The sequence below is a fragment of the Protopterus annectens genome, chromosome 12.part0 (assembly GCF_019279795.1).
Source record: "Protopterus annectens isolate FY-2018-M chromosome 12.part0, PAN1.0, whole genome shotgun sequence".
In the NCBI taxonomy this organism is placed as follows: Eukaryota; Metazoa; Chordata; order Ceratodontiformes; family Protopteridae; genus Protopterus; species Protopterus annectens.
In genome coordinates, this window is record NC_056746.1 from 1,188,796,620 (window position 1) to 1,188,815,161 (window position 18,542).

General features: G+C 41.8%; 1 protein-coding gene across 6 annotated transcripts in view; it reads right to left on the reverse strand.

Annotated features, from left to right (window-relative positions):
- Positions 1–18,542, reverse strand: part of ZNF335 (zinc finger protein 335) — a 1,318,033-nt gene that overhangs the window by 419,683 nt on the left and 879,808 nt on the right. For all 6 annotated transcript variants that reach the window (XM_044090241.1, XM_044090238.1, XM_044090239.1 and 3 more), the window contains one exon: positions 10,753–11,033. In XM_044090241.1, the coding sequence (XP_043946176.1) occupies positions 10,753–11,033 (281 nt within the window). The remainder of the gene's footprint in view (positions 1–10,752; positions 11,034–18,542) is intronic.

Sequence of the window (18,542 nt, forward strand, 5' to 3'; positions counted from 1 at the left end):
TCTATGACAAAATGACTCAAAAACATCACAACAACTCAAGAAAACTAAAAACATTTTGTAGAAACTCCAGTTAAGCCAACAAACTCAGTGCCTTCTGAAACACAAAATGACTTTCTTTAAAATGTGATACAGCTAAGCTCTTTTGTTCTTTTATTAGAATTGCATCAGAGCTAGTGTTAAAACAACTGAATGCCCCTTTATAGTAACATCAAATCACATGACCACATCATCACTCAATTAAATATTTAAAACATTTAAAGACAATGTTTCAAAAAGAAGCATGTGACAAATATATACTACTACATAAAACTAAAATAATTATAAATCTAATACATCATACTACTAATAAATAAATGTCCACATTATAAATCTAAAAAATCAAATCCTCTGGGATTTTAGCAAACAGTTAATGTTGATATTCTCATTTTAAACCTGGCAGTTTATCTGTTTGTAATATAGTCTGCAAGTTTAACTCACTCACTTAAAGAATGTTATTAACATCACCAGAAAAAAGGTGTTTCTATAATATAGTCAATCACACAAACTTCCTGAACTAAGTACAACTATTAGCATGTTTAGCTATAGCATTTGTGAAGTCATTCTTTTTAATTGGAGATAAATGCTCGTAAACTCTTTTAGATAGTTTTATGTAGGAAAAATGAAAAGAAAACTATCACAAGACTCACACGTAGCAAAATAAAACTATAAAAGTAGAATTATATGTGAATCTGTACCTTTCTCAAATTTGTTTATGAGAATGCTTCAAAACTACACTGCAGCCTTCGTTAGTACAGCTGCATCAAAACATTCTACATTTTCCAGAAAAATTGTTATGTGTTGTTTGTTCAAATAACCCCTTTAAATTAATTTTTTTCTTGTAACAGAATTTTGGTGTAGACCCTAACACTGATGTTAAATCTTGATTACCAAGAATTATTTTCCAATTATTGCTCACTTTATCTCTAAAGTTTTGACTATCTAAAGAAATAGGAACACCCTTTCTTTGGATCCATCTATTTTTCTACTGTTATCTTTAGTGAGTCCATTTTTTAATATGCGAGAAAACGTACTATCCCCAAATTTTTTCCTTACTTATAATTTTATCTAAAATCTTTTCTTTGTAACCTCTATCAATGAAAAACTTCTTAAGCTAATCACTTTTTTCAATAAACCTTGAATTGTCATAGATAAGGTGACTCAGTTTAATAAATTGCCCCCTTATGACATTTTCTTTCATAGACTTTGGATGTTGACTCTCATTACTGACATATTTGTTAGTGAAAGAAGGTTAATAATTAGTAAATGTTACTGTGAAACTTTAAGTTCACACCTAAACTGATGTCTACATCCAAAAAAAGAAGCAGCATCTCCATAGCTATCTCTGGTAAACTTGAGGAAATTCGTACTAATATTCAAATCCTGCAAAAACCGGTCAAATTCATTCCTGTCTCCTTCACAGTTAAACAGTCAATATATCTCCAAGAACTGTCACTTTACCAAAACTGTTGTGTACACTTAACACTTCTGTTACCCACCAACTCAACAAATGAGGGTGCCATCCTTGCCCTAGTTTTATCCAAGTAAAATCTGTGTTGTCTATGCACATCCAAGGTGTCTAGAACTTTCTCACTAGATGATTGTGGAGAGGGGAGAAAATTGGGCAAATGAATAGATTGAAGTGACAACTCATTCACAACCTTGGGCATAAAGGAAAGGTTAATACGCAAGGAAACCCTATCCATACTGAAAACCAGGAAGGGGGGGGGGGCATCAAGGCATGAAGTTCGGAAGCCCTCCTGGCTGAAGTGATGGATAATAACACAGTCTTCCAAGTACAGTGTTGCAGGGAAGCTTTAGCCACAGGTTCAAATGGAGCCACAGTGAGTTTTTTCCAAGATAAAATTAAGGTCCCAATGATGAGGATCAGGATTCCTAGGAGGTCTGATGTGAAGGATGCTTTTAAGCAGAGTTTAACCTCTAATTTAGAGGCTAAAGGAGGAGCCAAAGGCAGACAAAGAGAAATGGCTGACAGATTAGCTTTCACAGAGGAATAAGCCAACCCAGCTTTCAGCAATTCACACAAATAAGATAAAACCAGAAGTACATCCATAGAAAGTGGGTCCAGTTTACGAGAAAGACACCAGATGGAAAACCTCTTCCATTTGGATAAGTAGGATTTCCTAGTACTGGGTTTTCTGGCCTCCTGCAGAGCCCTAAGCACATCCTCTGAAAAAAGGTGTCCAAATGAAATCAGAAGCCTATCACCCACAGTGTCAGATGTAGAGTTGTTGGTGTATGAGAGATTCCTCGTCTTCTGTGAGAAGATCCACCCTGTGAGGCAACTTGTGATGACTGCCCCTGGCCAAATGCAGAGGATGGAGTCAATACTGTCTTGGCCAAAAGGGTGTCACTAGCAAGATTTTTAGGTTCAGAAATTTTTGACTAAGAGAGAAGAGGGGGATTACATAGAGAAACATCCCCTTGCATGAGAAAGAAAGGGCGTCCAACTTCTAAACCAGAGGACCACAAAATTTTGGAAGTTGTCTGTTCAAAGAGGGGGCAAAGAGATCTATTTGAGGAATACCCCAGTGGTGGAGAATGTCCAGAAACACATCCCTGTGAAGCATCCATTCATGGGACTGAGTCATGGACCTGCTTAGATTGTCTTCACTACATTCTGATTGGCGGAAATGTACACTGCCTGAAGGGTGACCTGGTACTGAGTTGCCAGTTCCCATGCCATGAGGGTTTGCCTGAACAGAAAGTACGATTTTCTCCCTCCCTGTTTGTTTATATACCAACAAACTGTGGTGTGGTCTGTAAACAGTTTTAGAGGGTGAAAGGTCTGTACAGCCAACAGCAGGACTCTCATCTCTTTTATGTTTATGTGCTCCTTCCTTTGTGAAGGAGACCAAAGGCCTTGAACCTTCCAGGATGCAAAGGCTGCCCCCCAATCGATGTCTGAGGCATCTGTGAACAATTCCTGAATTGGAACAAGAGGATGCAAAGGAAGGCCTGGGTTCAGGGAAATTTGCTGAATCCATCAACAAACTTCCCTTTTCATACAAGGAAGAAGAGGGACAACAAAGTCCACTGGGTGCGCATGTTGGCTCCAAACCGACTTGAGGTACCACTGAAATGTCATCATAGGAAGTTTGGCCAGAGGTAACATGGAGATTAAGGATGCCATGAACCCTAGAAAGCAGAAAAACTCCTTGGTTGAAAGAGATTGCAGAGGAGGAAGGTCTTCGAAGAATGAGACTCAATTTTCTGAGGGGACAAGGAGGCCAACATTCGATCTGCCTGGATTCTGCTCTCTAGTGTCTTGTGAAGGGGCGAGGAAAGATTTTTGGAAATTTATTGTGAAATCCAGTCTTTGCAGAAGGGAAATAGTGAAATGGAGATTTTGTTGCAAGGTCTCTGGAAATAGTGCCCAGAGCAGGAGATCGTCCAGATAAGAAAAGATCTGCAAACCCTGGAGTCTGCAATAAGCAATTACAGGAGCCAAGCATTTTGTAAATACCCTTGGTGCCACAGAGAGACCAAAGAAGAAAGCAGAAACTTGATATGATGAAGCAACAGAAAAATGCAAATATTTCCTGAAGGGGAGAGGGGTGGGAATGTGAAGGCAAACATCCTTGATGTCCGGGGAGACCATAAAAGCTTGTGGAAGGATGAAAAGAAACAAGTTAGGCAGAGAAAGCATCCAGAAGTTTGGGACTTTTAGGAAGGTGTTGAGGTGTGAAAGATCCAGAATGGGTCTCCAACGGCCATCTTTTCTGGGAACCAGAAACATCCTGAAGTAGAAACCTCTTCCTCTTTGGTGCAGTTGAATTTCTTGACTAGTTCCCTGGGATTTCAATACCTGGAGCACCTCTGGAATAAACTGTAGTTGCTCTGAAGTTGGTTGAGGAATACCCATGAAAGGTGGAAGAGTTTTCCACACCATGAAATACCCTTTGTGGATAATGGAAAGGGTCATGGATCTTGAGCAATTTTCTCCCTGACTGGAAGGGACAGGGAAAGATGCAGAGAGAGGAAAAAGTGTCTGAGTGAAGGTTGGTAGTCACAGACTACCTGGCTTGTCTGGAAAGGGCTGTTTTTGAGCAGGAGCGGGCTGAGAGGGTTTGGAAGCAGTAGCTTTCCTAACACCCCTCTTACTTCTGGAAGGAGTGTGAGATTGTTTCCTGACAAAAAGGAGTTTTAGCTGGGTAATTCCTTTGTAATTTAAGAACTGGCGACACAAAGATGTGTTTTAGGCCCTATTTCTTCTCCTTTCTCCTGCAGAGACTTGAACAAGTCTGCTGCTGCAGCCCCAAACAAAGTCTTATTATCTAAGGAAGCGCCCAGTAATTTAGCCTTAAAGTCACCTGGAAGTGGTTGAAGCCTCAACCAGGAATATCTCTGCAAAACAGAGCCAGAAGCAGCTGCTCTAGCAGATGCTTCAGGTGCATCATAGCTGCATTTAATGGAGTGGTGTGCCACCTGGGAGGAAGCCCCCAGAAGTGATGAAAGCTGTGACTTAACTTCCAATTCAGGAAGGTCAGAAAGAAGCTGAGTAGCCTGTGAAAGGAGAGCCAAAGAATACTTGGTCATATGGGTTTGGTAACCGATGGCATGGGAAAGCTAGGGTGGCTGAGGAATAAACCTTTTTTCCCAATCTTTCCATGGTCTTACGAACATAGAAGAAAGAAGAAAAGTGGATGGAAACAGTCTATAAGGTTTATCAGCAGCCACAGTAAGTCACTGGATCTGCTGATGGACATTTGTAAAGAAAATTTACAGTCCTCTGGAACTTTATAGAACGCTATCTGGCCTTTTAGAGGCAGGGAGTTGAGAGTCCAGAGTTTTTGATGCAGAAGAGAAGGCATCAAGAAAAACTGGCAAAACCAGAGGGGCACAGAAGGAGAGGGAGAATCCATTTGAAACACGTCATAGAACCTTTTCTGCACCTCAGAAACCTGAGAGCAGTCCTACTTAAAATAGTTCATCCTGGCAAGAGACTCCTCAAAGGTGATATCTTCACCAGGAGACTCTGTGCCATTGGACTCTTCCTCAGGGAAAGCATACTCCAAGTGTGTGTGTGTGTGTGTGGGGGGGGGGTAATCTGAGCAGAATAGGCCAAGAATTCACCCTCTGAGGAATCCTCCTCTTCAGAAGAATCCTGCACTCTGATCCTTTTCTGTGGTGAATAATTTAGAGGATTAGGAAGGAAAATGCATGAGGGAGGTTTAAGGGTCATAAAGGCATTGAACAAACCTTGTGTGAAAGCTTGCGAATCAGCAGGTGGGTCCTGAGGAGCAGAAGCATGTTTGGTTTTCTGCTTAACAACATCAACCCTGTGAAAGGTGGAGGGGCCGGACATAGGCCTACATTCAATGACATTTGTCAGTATGCCCTCCTTTACTAAAATTTGCTGAATACCTTGAGGGCCTTTTGAAATAATGAGCCTTGGTTCCCCCTGTTTGTCGGAAGTGGACATCTGCAAAGCTTCCGTGGATGTGTCAATGGCAGGATCCCTTGCGGCCTCCTAGGTTGTACCTGCCTTAGAATCCAAGCTAAAATCCAGATGGGTCTCCTTGCCTTCATCGGCCTCAAGATAGATGTCTGGAAGGGGAGGCACAGCTGAAGCTTCAAGCCTAACTCTCTCAGCCTTCTTCACAGCATGCCCAACTGAAGACCCTGAGGTACCCTCCTTAAAGTCATGGGCTATCCTTTTCAGTCTCTAATGCTCAAGATAAATATTAAAAAAGAAAGGCAGTTACCTGGGGTCTTAAGAAAGAAAGCTTTACAGATAGGGCAAGACTTACAGTTGTGGTTGGGCCCTAAGCAGAAGAAACACTGATCATGACTGTCTTTATGTGGAATTTGTCTTCCACACTGGCATTTGCCCTTTTTGGATGACATGTAACCTCACAACAAATAACACCAAAATTAGCACAAGCACCAAACCAAGAAAAAAAACACCTGGCCACAGGATAAGGATCCACAAATGATCTCCACTCAGTTGCTAAAACACTGGGTTAATAAGGCTTCGCCTCCAAAACATAAAACACAATGTGAACACAGTAGAGTTCAGAGCTTTCACCCAGTCCAAATACCAGGCTTCCTCAGAACTCATAACATTGTGTTCAGTCACCTTAAATAACATAATTACAACATGTGATAGCTCTTCCCCGCCAAAGAATTAAATACATGCACCCCTATTTTTTAAACTAATACAAGTAAAAACTTGCTGCATTTGTTGTTAAAAAACAATAAAAGTCAATGAAATAAATACCATACTGTTCATAATCACAACTGTGCAAATAAAATGCATATGAGTGTGTGAATAACCTGTATATTGTGTACACCAAAACAATCAAAGTGGTTACAATTCATAATCTGGCAGCTCTTAATTTTAGGACACTGCCAATATTAATGTTATCATTGAGCCCCGGGACTTTTCCAAAATCCAATCTGAGTTGCAAAAGCAACTCCCTGTACTCCAATCTGGATTCCCAGCTACCACCCCGGGGGTCCATACACACCTGTTACAATACAAAAAACTTTATATCCATATTTTTACCGGTTTGAGAATGTTTATAAAAGGCATTTGTATCTTTCCCTCTACTAACCTCATACATATGTTCGTAAATCCTCCTGTTCAAATGCCTTTCCATTTTCCCTACATAAAAACTTGAGCACTTCGTACACATGCCCAAATATACTACCCCCTTGGTCCTACAATTATTGGGAAGCTTGAATGTGGACTCTCCTAGACGGAACGTATAAGGAACCCTGGTTAAACATATAGCAACATTGATGACAGGCCCCACACCTATAAGTGCCTTTCTTCATCCTACCCTGTCCATCTTGCACTCCTAACCCTCTCTCCATACTTTCCTTAAGATTCATATCTTTCTTCCTAATGAAATGGGGATGGACAGGTAAAAGATCGGAAATTTCTCACAACAAATAAGCAGTAGCAAAATATAAAAGAAAACCCCAACAGGGCACTTATCTGAACTTTTGTATCCAGCAAACAATTTATACGTTCATAGGTGTTTACTAGGCTAATGACCTCAAGAACCTTTTTAAACTTAGCCAAGCACCCCAAATCTCTGACAAGTTCTGATACCCTTAATAAGTGTAAGCATGGGCCTTGGAGATAAACCATTTACAGGTTACCTGTGTCCATTAGAGACACAGGTCCCAGACCAGGGATGAACTCGGGCTAGCAGACTGACGATCGTGAATGGCGTTTGGACTGGCGGCAAAGAAGTTCTGAGGACAGTACGTGTGGATGTCACTTTTATGGTTTATGCAGGCTGCTGGCCTACATGTGACATCCCATGTTCCTTGTAATGGTTAAAGTCTTTTCTATACTGCCCAAACATCAGGTCCGTCTTTGCAGTGAATTGCTTATGTTAAGAATACTGCAACATAAGAAGAGAAGGACATCCGGTATGAAGTTGTGCACTCTAACAGTTCAGAATGAGTGACAGTAGGATGGATGTTGTGATACTGTAATTATGTAAAAGACTTAATGGTACACCTGGAGTCGGAAGAATAAATATGGTTTTAAACTGTAAACATGCAATCACCGACCAAAGAAATTCTTAAGAAGCAGTGCAAATACATTAGTTTCCTGTATCTATCTGACAAAATTTCTGTTCAGTACACCAAACATAACAGTCTTCCGAGTCACATTATGCAAATGTAGAAGTCACTCAGTTCACAGACTAGCAGACCAAAGAAATTGATCCTACATCTCATAGTATAATCATGTTAAATGGTATACAATTCAAGGCAAATAAATGCATATACTGTACATTTTACAGAGAAAAATAAGACAAAGCAAATATGATCGTTATTAGGAAAATTAACAATATTACACTGCTTAAACTATTTTTTGTACGACTAGTTAATCCCCTACACCCTGAACAGCTTTTCTATAGCCTGATTCAGAGTACAGGACTGGATCAGGATGAGTGAGTCAAATAATTCCAGAACATTAGGACAAATTTGTAGAGAATACCCTCTTATCTACCCAGTCAAAAGCTTTAGAATCCTTGCTTAGCACAAAAATAATGATGCTTTAGTCACCGAGACCTATAATGGACCAAAGAGATCATAGAGAAATTTGCCTTAGGATAACCAGTAAGGATGCCCTTCTATGCAACCTGGAGTATGTAGATTGAATAAGCCTTCTTAGGAGCTGAAGGAGGAGAACTTAGGGGCTCTGTATTCGTAAAAAGAGTTTATTGTTTGCCCATTCTGATGGAAAAAAAATACACTGAACACCTGATCCATCTAACATTATAAAAACAAAAAGTGTTTCTGTAAGCCCCCAGTACACCCCCCCTCTCATTTCTACATTTACTAACTACAAGACTGAACAACCAAGGAGTAAAGAGAAATTTCATTATTCTACCATTCCCCAATCTCACATTACATCAACACACAAAACTAAAAACCTTTCATCCCCTGACTATGCCACTATCCATCCATCTATTTTCTCGCTCATTCCATCCACTCCCCTTGAATTCCTCAACAGTTTCTTCCTGGTAATCCCTAGACATGTCCCTTTAGCATATGGGCCCCTTGAATTCTCAGGGAACTGGCCTATCAGTGAAATTCCTAAAGTCAAGGAATAAGAACTCTTTGAGGAGCTCCAGACCAGAAGCCAGGATCCATTATCCTATGGAAGCAGTTGGTCACAATCTCTAACCTGGAGGAGCACCATGCAATAACTTTGGTATGTCTTTCACCCACCCTTGAATTGCTAAGGTCACACAAGCAGCAGTCCTCACTGAACCTTCCCCCCCAGGGTAGGAGAACTGGCCATCACAGCTGCTTTATCATACCCACCACCCTTGCCGGCCCTACTAGTAATCCAAGCCTTTTCCCAACATTAGGTCACCAGCTACACAGGTATGTGCCACTTGGTCAGAAGGCTAGCAAAACAGTAGTTTTGTAGGGAGTCAAGCCCCATGCACACTCCACCATAAAGGGTTGTACCTCCCATACTCCCCCATATCTCTCTCTCTCTTTCTATATATATTATATACATTAATGTTTTATTTATATATATATATATATATATATATATATATATATATATATATATATATATATATATATAAAAATCTGCTTTGAGACTTCATATTAGTGGAGTAAAGAAAAACTTCCTTACCCCAGTGTTTGATAAAATACACACTTGCTGAAAGGTGCATGCTTAAAATGTAGTCAATATAATGTATTCCTAAGAAATGTACAGAACTCCAGACAAACTGCATGCATCATGAGACTCTCTATGAAGGAAAGACCAATTTCCTCATCCTTCTTCAAACAATGGGCTACCCTTTTTTGGGGAGAAGGCAGAAGAACTACAGGTCAGGCCACATAGGACCCTCATAAATATAAGATAGGTACATCTGGAGGAGAGCTACAGGAATGGGGTATTATCATTGTGATGGTTAGAAAAAAAGGACCGCAGTATCCCCAGAGGTCTTTCCAAGGAAAATATGAGGAGGAGGAGGAAACATTCCCCTATCCCTACCACCTGCAAAAAGCAGCTTATGCCTACCTGATGTGAGAAGTAGTGAACAAATCAAATCAAGCTCTGGATGTCAGTTGATGAGTCCCCTGCTCCTATGAAAGAGCATACTGGATGCTACGGCCTGCATGGGGCCTTGCAGTGATATACTGTATTCTCAAAGAAAGTGCTTTTCCACACCAGTGAATACATACCCCAACATGTGTTGAACACTGCTCAAATGTCCAACACTGCAGGCATCACTGCATGCACAAATGGCAAGGGAGGCAATGCTGAAAGTCTCCACCAATTCTGGCTATTAAGCATTTCAGGACTAAACAGGATGTAAAGGCTGAGAGCTCAAAGTTTCCATTTGAGCAAGCTGGCAAGTCACAGTGGTACTGTATATATCAGAGTGCAGAAGTGTTGCTGAAACTGTGGGACTATGCCCCTCACCCCCCCCCCCAGCTGGATGCTGGGGAAACACCTTTCCCTCACCATTTTTCAAGTCAATTATGGGTAAACCCAATCACTTGCTATTAGAAGGAAATGTGCAACATACGAAACATCAGAGGCTACAGCAAGGACAAGCTTGTAAGTTTTCCCCTGTCAGTGTCCAGTTTCTGAATCCATTACCTTCTCTATTCTATCTAAATATGGCTTGGGGATTAAGAGAGGGACATTATAACTAATCTCCAGGTGTGATCGGTTCTAAAAGTCCATCAGGCCACTAGCTTTTACATCTTCTTATGGTTCTGGTGACCATTTATTACCATGTACACCATATGATACTCACAGGCAATACAGACAATACCATTGTATAGGCCCTAGCTGATATAATAATAATTGCAAGAACACTGAAAATGTATGTGATGTAGACACTGCACATGGGAATTTCCCTATGATGTATATTAGATTAAGAACTGGACTGCGCAAATATCAGGAAAGAACTATGAATTGCAAGAGCTGCATGAGGTCTCCTAGACCACAGCATGATGTCAAGACACACACTAGTGGAGGTGCACCCTTTCCAAAGAGTAGAAACTGGAATTTCAGAATTCTAAAAAGCTATGGATATAACAGGAGGAAATCCAAATAGTCACCACTGCTCAGGACTTTATAAGTCAGATTTGTGTTTTTCAGTTAATGAAGCAACAGTGAATTTTTACTCAGAGGTGCCACATGGCATAGATGGCTTTCCTAAGATGCACTAGTCCCCAGCTAGAGCTCACCTGTAAACAGTAGCCTCAGTCTGTAGCTCCTCACATACTGGAGTTATGATGTTGTACTCTGCTCCATTGGTGTAAGCATTTAACGCAATCTGTGGCACACTAGTGGCTTCAATTGTAGCCTCCTCATAGGTCTCCTCTACAACTGCCTCGCCATGCTCATCCATGTGAAGAGTTACCACCTTCTGATGATGTGAAGGTATTTCCAGTTCCTCCCCTTGAGCATTATGGAGCACCTCAGTAGACTGAACTTCCTCTGCACCATCTGTCTTCAACACTTTGACCTGTACATTAGCAATATAAATTGGAAAAGTTTTATTTTCCATCCACCATCCATTGACAAACACTTTATGAAAAAGAAAAAAAACAAGAGTAATAGAAAGGCTAAATCCTTTCAGACAAGGTACAACACAGGCTATTCATCATATGTTGCAGCTAATTTTGGCAAAAGGTAAAAACAAGGAAGTGCAATTATCATAGTACTCCATCTTTACGTCTATGAACAATCTAAGTGGGCAGAGTGGTATTGTCTTTACACAGCTGTGTCACGAACTGCAGTACAGCCAGATATTGAAACTAATGCCTTGTGTTTGGCATGATGGCTAGGCTCCTTCAAGTGCAGAACCATTTCTTAATGTGATACATTTTTTGAAGCTGTCATCTTGTGTGATGTCCAAATGCACAATACACAGTTCATCAGAACTGTATATTGGTTAGTAGTGGTCACTGCAGGGAATAACCCTTTTTCTTGAGGTGCAGTGACCCCATAGCTGATTATGTTAAGAAGAAGGTATGGGAAAGGTGCTGAGGGCTTTGCCCTCACAAAAATACTTGAGTATATGAAGGGTGCTAGAAGCTTTGCCCCTTACAGTAATTATCTAAACTGGTTTGGGAATCAAGAGAGGGACTTTCTTGAAAAGTATGTATGAAAGGCTTCTCTGTTGACAAGTACACTTCTGTGCAAGATAAATAAATACAGAGATGTCAAAAGCATAGTTTTCAGGCAGTGGAACATAACTCAGAAGTAGGTCTCCAAAATGTTTCGATGCTTCACTGGCATCTGTTGTTTTACAAAAGTAAAGAGGATGAAGGGAAGCTAGTCCCATGGAAAAGATTGCATTCTGTGTTTACATTCCCAATCTTCTTCAGTACATGCATGTAGCCTTTATGCACTCAGAGTAATGGGATTCATGCTGAAATATACCAGCTCTTGTGTTAAAAGCTTGTACATTTTGAGATAACATAGTATAACCCTCAGCATTATGTTTTAAGATGTTCGAGTAGATGTACTGCTAGTCCTCAGTTTTGGGATAGCAGTCCTGCAGGTCATCTGACTGACCAGCCAGACTTCCAGAGCTTTAATTTCCCCAAGGATGCAAGGATGTTGGTGGTATAAGATGTGAATTGGTTAATGCTATCTTCAGCTCTTCTTGCCTAAACCACAGCCAGGCAGAAGACCTTGACATCAAAGCCCCATTGGACCAAATGGAACAGCCCTGTGTGCCCAAGGTTCATCCAAGAAATCCACAATCTCCCTTTCCAGGGAGTTCATAGAGATTAAAGGGGGAGGGCTGATAGAAAAGTGAGAGGAAGGCACAGGAAGGGACTAGAGAGGCACTCCAACCCACATGACAAGGAAAACTGTTCAGGACAAGGACAACTGGTCAGAACAGGGGGCAGAAGGGAAGGTATCTGGACTGAAATAGTGAATCTACATTTATGTTAAGGTCCTAATACAAATGTTATTATATTCAGCATTGTATTCACTGCTGCAGTTCTCACTTTTTGGAAGATACCCAAAGCACAAGAGTTAGTAAGGTGGAAACAAGTGATTAGGAGATAAGACCCTGCACGATAAGTGCTTCTAAATTGTAGTGTTTAGAGATGTGTGAACAGAAGCATGGGGTGCTGTTTCAGGAATAGCCTGCATGCTAATACCCCTGAGTAAGGTAGCAGTGGCTTTACTGGAGTGGGCATGGATATACCCTACAGAATCGTGGCCGTAAACTGAACAGCAAAAGGAAATCTACAGAAAAAAAAAACATCTAGAAAGGGTTCGTTTGTCAATTAGTTTTCTCCCCTTTCCTTTTGCATAGGAGACAAACAGCTGATCACAGTTCCCGAATTCTTTAGCTCTACGCAAAAATAAATAAATAAATAAATAAGTAAAAATTAAAAATAAATAAATAAAACACCCGATATCTGTGCACATCAAAGAAAACTGTTCTGTGGCTTAAGGGAAAAACTGGTAAATGAATGGCAAACCTAAGGACAGCATAAAAACTACCTCAGGCACAAATGAAATATGAGAGGAAATGCTCTCTTGGTGAAAAAATAAGAGTTCTTGGCACATTATGGCCTGTAGCCCAGAAATTCTCCTGACAGAAGTACTTGTGGTAACCCTTGACTATATAAAAGCAATCAGGTTTCCTTGGAGCTGGGTGGGGTACAGTCTGGCTTCATATTTGCACTTGTAAAAACATCCTACATGATATCCAGCAATGGAAGGACAGTTAACAGTTTTATGTTCAGGAAGATCCAAGTAAATTCTATATTTGAGATGGGGCTCAGAGTTTTCTTTTGTCTCCTACTGAAATCCTTCTCTCATTCCTCTGGTAGAGAAGCAGACGAGAGGCTGTCCTCAGTATTACAAGATACTGCAGAAGGGATATGGCCAATAAAAGCCAGTTCCTCTATCTCTAAGTCATGGTAATCAGAATTCTCAGGCATAGGTTCCACCCTTTCCTTTTTAGAAGGAGCCCCAACACCTCTGGTATTTCTAAATCTGGACTCCTGGGCTTCAAAAAGGATATGAAGACCTCAGCCAGTGAATCAGTAGAAATCGAGGAAGTGGATGGGGCTGAGGCACTGTCTAACTTAGGCCAAGGCAAGTAGGAAAGCAGGCAAGAAGCACTTTTTACCTTCAGTATCTTGTGTCCTTAGGTACAGCTGTCGTGGAGGTATCACACTTGCAGGTGGGTGACTGAAACCCCAATCTAGCCTCCAGGAACATCATGGTCAACTAAAATCCTGGAGTGCTGCCTTCCTCATTAGAGGGGACGATACAATCCTCTAGTGGCAAAGACATCAGTCTAGGAGGATATGTGATTTATGAATGACATTGCAGACAAGAGTCCATACCCTAAGCAAGTACTGATTGTGGAAATCTTAGGGGAGGGAATGTACTTCCCCACACAGTATAATTATTCATCTTTACAATAACCTCTGTATCAGAAATGAATCCATATCAGACATTAGTTAGATTAGATTTAACAAAGATACAACTCCCCCAATGGGGTATTTATCTGGTTTTGTAATCAAGGCAACCAACAGACTGACAGAGTTTTGGAAACATGTGACTACTCAACACTACATAGCAAGATCTGAAAATGACATCGGTCAATACATCACCACCAATGGCCTTGGGTTCTGGGTGAAGGCCTCTGCAAGGCAAAGCTCTGGAAGTCAGGCCAGCTAATTGGGCTACCTGTGACAGTGAATACTATAATGAACATCGGGGCATTACTACAACCGTGTAACATGCTGCAAGGCATGCTTCCAGGATGGCAGGGTCCCAGATTTAGAAAGCATGAACACAATTCCTATCACCCCACCCCCTTACAAAAGAAGACCCTCATCTACAGCACTATATCATCTTCCCTGCCTTGTATTATAAACTGTTACTATGAAGATAATTGCAACATAAGCTAAGGAGTGAAACTAAAACAATGAATAAAAAAATTAAGCAGCTTAACTCACTTTAAAATTACAGTTTTGAACAGTTAATATTGTGACTACTCCTCCAGCTTGAGCAATAAACCTGTCTTCCACAATTTAGGTGCTTTTTTAATAAATTTCATGCTAAAAAAGCTGCTAAAGAGGAAAAGAAGTCAAGTCTGTTGGCATAAAAGAATAAAACATTGACTATGACCCAGGCAGCCAGAGTTCAAATAGAAAATGGGTGCCTGTTGGTTATCACTTGTGTGGGGAAAGAAAGGAGTGTGCATTTCCCATTTCTCCCTCCATGGAGGGGATGGAAATGGTGTGCTTGTCCAGTTCTTGTTCCCATGGTGGAATCCCCCTCCAATGGACACTGGAGATCACATAGGAGCACTGGCGTTGAAAGGGGAGCAGGGCAGTCTTGAGTGCAAAAATATCAAACCACAACTGATGCCAGTCTGAATGATGTGCCCTGTCCCTGGTGTCCAGTAAAGGGGAACAAATGGGGCAACTGGTATTGAGAGAGAGAGGGATGGATGGATGATCGGCAGGCACTCGGCACAAAAAGAGCAAATAACAATAATGGAGAAAAGATTACAGTTGCTTAGCATAATGCAGGATCTGTGAGAAGTAGTTTTGGCTGCATAACGTGCAGGACTGCTGCTTTAGCATTTGGAATGATCAACTTAAGAAGTTAGATGCACTCAAATCAAAATTGACTCATGGCAAATATATGGGTTGTTCTTACAGGGTTTTTATGGCATATTACAGAAGTAGATAAAACAAAACAGCTGATAGGAAAACAAAGGAAACTTGTGATAGAACTGTTTAAAACCATAAAAATAGCTAAGTGTCAAGTAAGCACTTTCACCTCTTGCTTGAGACTTCTTCAGACTGAATACAATCAACACTGCAACCTCTTTATAAATCTGGAAGGCAGCATAATAAAACTCAAACTGGCTTGGTTCTCCATAACACTATCAAACCAACAACCAACCAACAAAACTGTAAAGCTGTTATTTCAAATTCAGATAAAAACAGCTAAGTATCCAGTAAGCACTTTGGTCTCTTGCTTGAGATTTCTTCAGACTGAATACAATCAACACTGCAAACTATATATGTTTATGTATTTTATTTAAACACCCACCTTTAATGAATTATCACTTGTGACATAGGCAAACTTGCATTTATATAAAAGTAATCAAGCCATATATGCAAGTTCACATTTGCAAACATTGTAACTCACATCTCTTGTTGTATATCATAGAACTTATGCAACATTACATAAATTATTCAGTTCCTACCTTCTCTTAAACCTCATTCCTCCTCCAATAAATTTCTACCTTCTCTTAAACCTCATTCCTCCTCCAGTACATATTTCTGCATGTACTCTTCTCACAATTTCGATTTTTTCCTATGTAATTCACTCCTACTATAAAGATCCCACTTCACATTCTTCTTCTCTGTCACAATATTCACTACTTTAGGTATAGCTGTTTTAGATACTGATTTCCACTTTCTAGTAACTGCTTTTTTGGCAGTCACCACAAGGCCGTACTATGCATGTCTAGGCAATTCAGATTCTGCATCCCAGCTCTAAAAATCATTTCCTTAGTTACACTCATTTGCTCGTCAAGTATTCATGACAGAGTATTCTGCGTGGAATTTTTAAATTCTGCCAACTCATTACACTCCCAAAAAGTACAGCTGTGTACACTTACCATAAATGTAGATGTTACAGTGTATTCACTGTTGCAGCCATCACATTTGGGTTATCCCTGCCAGGGTAGCACTCGGCCAGCCCGAATACCAGAGGCTTAGTATCTCTGCGTTGGCTGCTGTCGCTTCAGGACTGACGTCAGGTTGTCAGTAGTATAAAGTAAGGCGGCTGACGCCATTACATCAGTTTTGCTTGCCCTAACCTGTCAGGAGCCCCCAAGTGGGAGCCAGGTTCTGGTGGAAGAATCCCACCAGTAGAAAGTAAATACTAATATGTCCCTTGTAAGGAAAGAGAAGAAAGAAGAGAGGGATGGAGGGAGGGAAACCGGGACTACAACAGTAAATACACTCGAACATCTACATTTAAGGTAAGTGTACACAACTGTACTATGTTCTTCGTGTTTCACTGTTGCAGTCTTCATATTTGGGTTGATTCCCAAAGCTGAGGAAAAGGGGTGGAGGCAGTCCAGGAAACTAGGGGCTGGCTAGGATGCCCTGCAAGACTGCAGGGGCAAATCCTGCCCTGGTTTGGAGAAGACAGGCAGGTGGTAATATTTGGTGAAGGTGCGAACAGATGTCCAGGTGGCAGCCTCCAGGATGTCCCTGGTGGGGACTCCTCTGAGGAAAGCTGCAGAGGTGGAGGCTGCTCTGGTGGAGTAAGTCCTGACCCCCTTGGGGGGAGGCTTTCCGTGTTGTTTGTGAGGCTTTCCGTGTGTTTGTATCAGAAATGGATGCAGTGTGCTCTCCATTTGGAGATGGTTTGTTTGGATATGGCTTTGCCCTCTGCCCCTGCAGCAAAGCTAACCAGCAATTGATCAGACATTTTGAAGGATTTAGTCCTATCTAGATAGAATTTGAGCTGTCTGTGCACATCTAGAGAGCGCAGTATCCTTTCCCCCTTGTTCTGTGGGTTAGGGAAAAAGGTGGGCAAATGAATGGATTGGTTGAGAGCCACACTGGACACCAACTTGGGCATGAAGGATGGGTTAGTCCTGAGGGATACCCTGTCAGCATTGAAGATGATGAAGGGTTCCAGAGCCATGCGTGCTTGCAGCTCGGAGACCCTTTTGGCTGAAGTGATGACCAGAAGGAAGGCTGTCTTCCAGGAAAGAAATTTTAGCTCTGCTGAAGAGGCAGGTTCAAAGTCGGGAAGGGTGAGCTTTTCCAACACAAAGTTAAGGTCCCAAACTGCTCTTCTGGATGGCCTCAGGTTGCTAGCCCCTCTTAGGAACTGTTTGATCAGAGGGTGTGAGAAAAGGGGCTGCTCAGTGGGAAAATGAGCAGAGACAGCAGAGGCATGAAGGTTTATAGAGCAAAAGGAGACTCCACTGTGTAGCAGGACAGCTAAGTAATCCAGGATGAGAGGGAGGGAGGGAGGGCTGTGCCGTATTGGCTCCCTTAGCCTGAATCCAGGTGCAGAACCTTTTCCATTTGTCAGCAAAAGACTTCCTAGTGCTAGTGTGTCTGGCCTCATGGATAACATCTAGAACCTATTTGCTGAGATTAGCAGATTGATTGGGGGTTAGGGAATAAGCCAAGCTGCCAAACTGAGTGTCTAAAATTGGGGATGCATGAATTCCCCTTCCCTCTGGGTCAGGAGGTTTGGAATCTGAGGGAGATGCCAAGGTGGCAGAGGGGACAGGCTGCGCAGCAAGGGGTACCAGGGCTGGTGAGGCCAGTCTGGAGCTATAAGAATTGTCCTTGGTTTTTCCTCCTTTATTTTGAGCAGTACCCTGAGGATGAGAGGTAGTGGAGGAAAGGCATAGACCGATAGATTGACCTAGGGGAAGGCCAGGGCATCCACTTTCCAAGCCATGCAGTGATGCTCCCTGGTGCAGAACTTGCTGAGCTGGTGGTTGGTGTGGGAGGTAAAGAGGTCTACCTTCGGGGTGTCCTATTTCTGAGTTATTAGGGTGAAGGTTCTTCTGTTGAGCTGCCACTCGTGTGGGTCTAGAAAATTTCTGCTTAAGTGGTCCGCCAGAGAGTTGACAGAACCCGGTGGGAATTATGCAAACAGGTGGAGTTGCATGGCAGAGGCTGTATGCCAAAGGGTCATGGCCAGCCTGCATAGAGGGTAGGACTGAGTCCCTCCCTGCTTGTTGATATACCACATCACAGCTGGGATGCCTGTTTTGATCAGGAGAGCCCCTGGGGAGAGAAGGGGCTTGAAAGCTATCAAGGTGTGCTAGATAGCTATCATCTCTTTTTGGTTGATGTGCAGATGGATTTGCTGTGGGCTCCATTGGCTCTGAATGCACGTGCTGCCCAGGTGTGCACCCCAGGCATAATGTGATGCATCTGTGGTGAGTGTCTGGGTGGTGAGAAAGGTAGTCCTTTGTTGAAGGAGCATGCAA